Source organism: Falco peregrinus, chromosome 5, assembly GCF_023634155.1.
Source record: "Falco peregrinus isolate bFalPer1 chromosome 5, bFalPer1.pri, whole genome shotgun sequence".
NCBI lineage: Eukaryota > Metazoa > Chordata > Aves > Falconiformes > Falconidae > Falco > Falco peregrinus.
This window is the reverse complement of record NC_073725.1, coordinates 66,121,983-66,127,683: the sequence shown is the minus strand read 5'-3', so window position 1 is coordinate 66,127,683 and position 5,701 is coordinate 66,121,983. Positions and strand designations below refer to the sequence as shown.

Genomic DNA, 5,701 nt, shown 5'->3' with positions numbered 1-5,701 from the left:
GGTGGGCGGGGGGTATTTGGAGGGAGAGGGGCTTGGGGGTGTTTGGGAGGGGGTTAGGATGGGCGGGGGGCAGAGAGGTGCAAGGGGTAAATGGGGAAGGGGCATTTGGGGAGGGGGCACCTCCTGGCCTCAGAGTGGGCTTAGGGCCCAGCACAGCCTCACAGGGAGAGCCGGGGGGGCGCTGGGGACACCCCCCCCCGGGGCGGCGCGGGGGGGGCCCTACCGGGACGGAGGCCCGCACCGAGGGTCTCACCCGCCCCTTGCCGGGGGCGGCGCGGGGCGGTGTGTGTCCGTCCCCGGACTACATCTCCCAGCATGCCGCGGGGCGGGGCCACGCCCCCAGCGGGCGGGGCCGGGGGGCGGGGCGGCGGCGCCGCTCCCCCTTTGTTGGTGGCGGCGGGGCCGAGCGGCGGCGGGGCCGGCCCGGTATGGGCGACCAGGTGGGGCCGGGCCGGGCCGGGCCGGGCGCGGCGGGGAACGGAGCGGGGGGCGAGGGGGGAGCCGCGGAGGGGGCGAGGGGGGGAAGGAGGAGGAGAGGAGGAGGAAGAAGAAGAAGAAGAAGAAGAAGAAGGGGAATGGAGGAAAGATGAAGGGAGGGATGGAGAGGGAGGGAGGGAGGAAGAGGGGATGAAGGAGGGAGGGAGAGAGAGAGAGGGAGAGAGGGAGGGAGGAAGGAAGGAAGGAAGAGGGGCTGGAGCGGATGAAGGTCTGGAGGCAGGAGGGATGCGGGGGTTGAGGGCGGTGCGGGAGGGAGGGGTGCAGGGCTGCCCCCCCCGCTGCCCCCCCCCCCGCTGTCCCCCCCCCTGCCCTTGTCGCTCTCACACACACACACTTGCCAAGTCATCCCGCTCCCGCCATGCCCGCTGGCTCCCGGCGCCTGGCACGCCTGGGCCTGGCGGGGGGGGGGGAGCCGGGGGGGGGCTCGGAGGGGCGGGGGGGGCCGGAGGGCACTGACGGTGGGTCGGGGGGGCCGGGCAGGAGTCTCTGCGGAAGATCATCACCACCTTGGCCGTGAAGAATGAGGAGATCCAGAACTTCATCTACTCCCTCAAGCAGATGATGCAGAATGTGGAGGTACCAGGGAGCCCCCGCCCTCCCCCTGGGGACCCCATCCCCGGCACACACGGGGGTCCCACAGCCGGGGGGGGTGGCCCCCGCTGACGCCCCAGGCGTTGTGACCAGGCCAACTCGTCGCGGGTGCAGGAGGACCTGGAGAGCGAGTTCCAGTCACTGTACACGCTGCTGGACGAGCTGAAGGACGAGATGCTGATGAAGATCAAGCAGGACCGCGCCAGCCGCACCTACGAGCTGCAGGTGGGCGCCCACCCTGCATGCCCCCCGCCGCCACCGGCACCCTCGCCCACCGCTGCTTCTCTCCCCTCCACACCAGGCCCAGCTTGCGGAGTGTGCCAAGGCCCTGGAGAGCTCAGAGGAGCTGCTGGAGGCGGCCAACCAGGCCCTGGAGACAGCTAACCACCATGACTTCCTCCAGGTGCGTCCCCACCGGCGTGGGGGGATGTCCTCGTCCAGCTGCCCCCCCATGCTGGGGGTGTCCTGACCCCCCTTCCCCCTTGCTGGCTGGTTCATGCCACCCCGGGGCTGCGCTCACCCTGGGTGGGCACCCTCCTTTCTTTCTGTGCTGAGCACTGGGGCAACGCTGGGCTGGCTGTGCCTGCTGCTGGGGTGGCGGGGGGGCACGCAGACCCCCCAGGTTATCCCCGGCCTGCCCAGAGCTGCCCGGTGCCCCCTTTCTCCTGAGACAAAGGGACACTGGGGGCATCGGGATGCTGTGCCATGGGGGTGCTGTGGCCATGGGGTACCACAGTGGGGATGCAGGGATGCTGTGCCACAGGGTACCATTGTGGGGATGCAGGGATGCTGTGCCATGGGGGTACCGCTGCGGGGATGCTGTGCCATGGGGGTACCGCTGTGGGGATGCTGTGCCAGGGGGTACTGCAGCAGTGACACAGGGATGCTGTGCCATAGGGGTACCGCTGTGGGGATGCTGTGCCAGGGGATACTGCTGTGGGGATGCTGTGCCAGGGGGGTACCGCAGCAGGGATGCAGGGATCCTGTTCTGCTGGGCACCTCAGCAGGGACACAGGCATGCTCTGCCATGCTGGCAGTGGAGCGGAGGTCCGGGCATGCTGCACCGCGCTGGCTCCTGGCACTGCTGTCTCACTCTTTTTTTTCCTCCTCTTTTCCTCTGCGCTCACAAGGCTGCCAAACAGATCAAGGATAGGTACGGCACCCCCGTGCCCCCAGCCCCACTAACCCCCAACCTCCTCCCGGCCAGGGCCCCGCGGCGGGTGGCCCTGTGGGTGCTGGGGTGGCTCTTCCCACCCTTCCCATCTCCCCACGCAGGGCAGGGGCTGGGCAGTCAGGGCTGGGTGGGTGTCTGCCTCCCAGCCTCACTGACCCATGGCCCCGTGTCCCTCGCACAGTGTGACAATGGCACCTGCCTTCCGCCTCTCACTCAAGGCCAAGGTGAGCGACAACATGAGCCACTTGATGGTGGATTTTGCCCAGGAACGCCGCCTGCTCCAGGCCCTTGCCTTCCTGCCAGGTACTGCCCGCGGGTGATGGGGACATGGAGGGACAGGCCACAGTGGGTGGGTTTCTCCTGCTGCAAGGGAAAGGCAGTGCTGGGGGCACAGAGGGCTGTGCCAGCCTGGCAAGGATCTGGCACAGGGACAGGGGTGCAGGGTTTAAGGGCTCTCCTGGGTACTGCAGGATGAGGTGAGGAGCAGTGGGGGGTGCCAGGCCTGGGGCACCCTGTGGTACCCCATCCAGAGGGTCGAGAAGGTGCCAGGGATGGATGGAGGGATGAGGGGGTTTGGATGCTGTGCCCAGGGGTGCAGCCCGTGCCAGGCTTGGGGTCTCTGGGATCCCACATGTGGGGTCTCTAGGGTGCTGTGCCTGTGGGCCCTTGTGGGTTCCATGCCTGGGGTCCCCGAAGCGCTGAGCCCCTGGGATCTAAGGGCGCCCTGGGGGTGCCTCGGGGTGCTGGGGACACCGTGGCTGGCAGGAGGGCTGCAGTGGGTGGGGGGACACTGGCACAGCTGTTCCTGTGGGCAGTGCCCAGCACCCCCGAGATCGATCTGGCGGAGTCACTGGTGGCCGATAACTGTGTGACACTGGCCTGGAGGATGCCCGACGAGGACAGCAAGATAGACCACTACGTGCTGGAGTACCGCAGGACCAACTTTGAGGGGCCGCCCCGCGCCAAGGAGGACCAGCCCTGGATGGTGGTTGAGGGCATCAAGGGCACCGAGTACACCCTCTCCGGTGAGGGCACAGGGGCAAAACCAGCCCCAGGTGTGCCAGGCTGAGCAGGCACCATGGGTGGCAGGGGGCTGGGGCTGTCCCAGGGGGCTGGGTGGCAGTGCCAGGCTTTGTAGGGGACATGGAGGTCGCCGATACTCCCCCCATGCCCAGCTTTGTGACCCTTCTGTGCCCACAGGGCTGAAGTTTGACATGAAGTACATGAATTTTCGGGTACGGGCATGTAACAAGGCTGTGGCAGGTGAATTCTCCGAGCCGGTCACTTTAGAGACAAGAGGTGGGTACCGGCAGGGTGGCAGAGCATCCGTCATCCCCCATGCCACCCCATGTTACCCCTTCCCAAGCGTGCCAGGGTCCATGGCCCCTTGGTGCCAGGCGAGGGGGGTGACGCGCTGATGGTGGCTGTCCCCAGCTTTCATGTTTCGGCTGGACGCCAGCACGTGCCACCAGAACCTGCGGGTGGAGGAGCTCAGCGTAGAGTGGGACGCCACGGGGGGCAAGGTGCAGGATGTCAAGGCACGTGAGAAAGACGGCAAGGGCAGGACGGCTTCGCCCGCCAACTCGCCTGCCAGGTAATGTCATCCCCCCTTGTCACCCCAGCATTGCCCCCCCCCCCCCCCGCCCAGGTAATGCCCACCCACCCCTCCTCGCTGGCATCCGTCTGTCCTAGGGTGGTGCAGTCACCCAAGAGGATGCCCTCAGGGCGTGGGGGCAGAGATCGCTTCACCGCCGAGTCCTACACGGTTCTGGGTGAGAGCTGGGGGCACCCACTGGGTGCTGGTGGAGACCCTGCAGGCACCCGGGGGTGCAGGTGGGGGCATGGAGCAGAGGAGAGGGTGGCCCTGGGGGCACAGGGGTGATGTAGGTGGGCATGGGGCACCCAGAGGGACCTGCGGGGCTGGGGTCAGGATGGGGCACCCATGGGTGCACAAGGCAGAGCCGTGCCCCGTGCCTGCAGGTGACACGCTGATCGATGGTGACGACCACTACTGGGAGGTGCGGTACGACCGGGACAGCAAAGCTTTCGGCGTGGGGGTGGCATATCGCAGCCTGGGCAAATTTGACCAGCTGGGCAAGACCTCGGCCTCCTGGTGCCTCCACCTCAACAACTGGCTGCAGGTCAGCTTCAGCGCCAAGCACGCCAACAAGGCCAAGGTGCTGGACGTGCCCGTGCCCGACTGCATCGGTGTCTACTGCAACTTCCATGAAGGTGGGTGCAGGATGGGGTGACAATCAGGCAGCCTTGGGGGTGGGCACAGGGACTGCCACCAACATGGGCACCGCCAGCACCAGCTGGTCCTCCACCATGGGCATTGCCACCACCACCATGGACACTGGCATGTCCAGCACCACCACGGGCATCAGTATGTCCATCATGGACATTGCCACCATCATGGGCACCAGCGTGTCCACCATGGGCTCCAGTGGTGTCCATCGCTACTACCATAGGCATTAGTATGTCCACCATGGGCATTGCCACCACCACCATGGACATCAGCATGTCCAGTGCCACCACCATGGGCACCAGCGTGTCCACCATGGGCATTGCTACCACCATGGACACTGTGCTGAGGGTCTTCAAGTTCTGTGCCCACCCCCCACGCCCCACCCCTGTGCCCACAGGGTTCCTGTCTTTCTACAACGCCAGGACCAAGCAGCTGCTCCACACCTTCAAGGCCAAGTTCACGCAGCCAGTGCTGCCTGCCTTCATGGTAAGGGGCCAGCAGGGCTGGGCAGCACTGTGGGGCTGCCGCTGGTGGGGTTCAGCCCCCCCAAGCCCTGTGCCCCCCCAGCCAAGCCCCACTTCTGTGCCCACAGGTCTGGTGCGGCAGCTTCCACGTCTCCTCGGGCTTGCAGGTGCCCAGCGCGGTGAAATGCCTCCAGAAACGCAACAGCACGGCCAGCAGCTCCAACGCCAGCCTGCCCTAGAGCCGTGCCCCCCGCAGGCACCCCCCAGGCGAGAGCACTGAATGTACCCCCCACCCCCCCCATCCACTGCACTGGCAGGGCTGTGCCAGCCCCTGGAGCTGGGGTGCACCAGCACCCCCGGCCCCGCCAGCTGACCCCCCCCACTCTGTGCCACCCCCCACGTTGCTGGCACCGGGCTGGGCACGTCACCCCTCGCCATCGAGAGCTGCTTCTGGCCTGAAGAATAAACTGGGATGTAGGTGTGACGCGGCCGTGGCTGGGGCACGGGGCAGCGGGGGGCACCAACCCCGGGGGGGGAGGGGGGATTTGGGGGTGGGTCCCGGTGCCACCCCCATGGCACAAGGAGCTGGGACGGTGCTGAGCATGGCAGTGCCTTTGTTCAGGATGGCACCTGGGGTGATGCCCCCCCTCCCAGTATATGGGTTGGGGGTCCACTGCTGCCCCTGGCTGGGCTGTGCTGTCTGCATCCCCCCTCCCCCGGGGGTGC

The 5,701-nt window shown here is 67.2% G+C and overlaps 1 protein-coding gene across 2 annotated transcripts; it reads left to right on the top strand.

Annotated features, from left to right (window-relative positions):
- Window positions 1-348: 348 nt before the first annotated feature.
- FSD1 (fibronectin type III and SPRY domain containing 1) lies at window positions 349-5,462 on the top strand. 2 transcript variants are annotated; one of them, XM_055806672.1, is made up of 13 exons: window positions 349-440; window positions 979-1,074; window positions 1,204-1,314; window positions 1,391-1,492; window positions 2,220-2,242; window positions 2,445-2,566; window positions 3,079-3,288; window positions 3,464-3,562; window positions 3,698-3,857; window positions 3,956-4,035; window positions 4,244-4,495; window positions 4,909-4,997; window positions 5,104-5,462. In XM_055806672.1, exons 1-13 carry the CDS (start codon window positions 429-431, stop codon window positions 5,212-5,214), a joined length of 1,467 nt encoding a protein of 488 aa, XP_055662647.1. In that variant the 5' UTR covers window positions 349-428; the 3' UTR covers window positions 5,215-5,462. The 2 variants fall into 2 exon arrangements, with proteins under 2 accessions (XP_055662647.1, XP_055662646.1); XM_055806671.1 differs by having other exon boundaries at window positions 1,183-1,314.
- Window positions 5,463-5,701: the final 239 nt, after the last annotated feature.

What these genes read in the sequence shown, in the direction of transcription:
- FSD1 (XM_055806671.1), top strand. An exon ending in ACCACCATGACTTCCTCCAG is followed by an intron (nt 1,493 to 2,219) that starts GTGCGTCCCCAC and finishes TGCGCTCACAAG; the next exon opens with GCTGCCAAACAGATCAAGGA. An exon ending in CTACTGCAACTTCCATGAAG is followed by an intron (nt 4,496 to 4,908) that starts GTGGGTGCAGGA and finishes CTGTGCCCACAG; the next exon opens with GGTTCCTGTCTTTCTACAAC.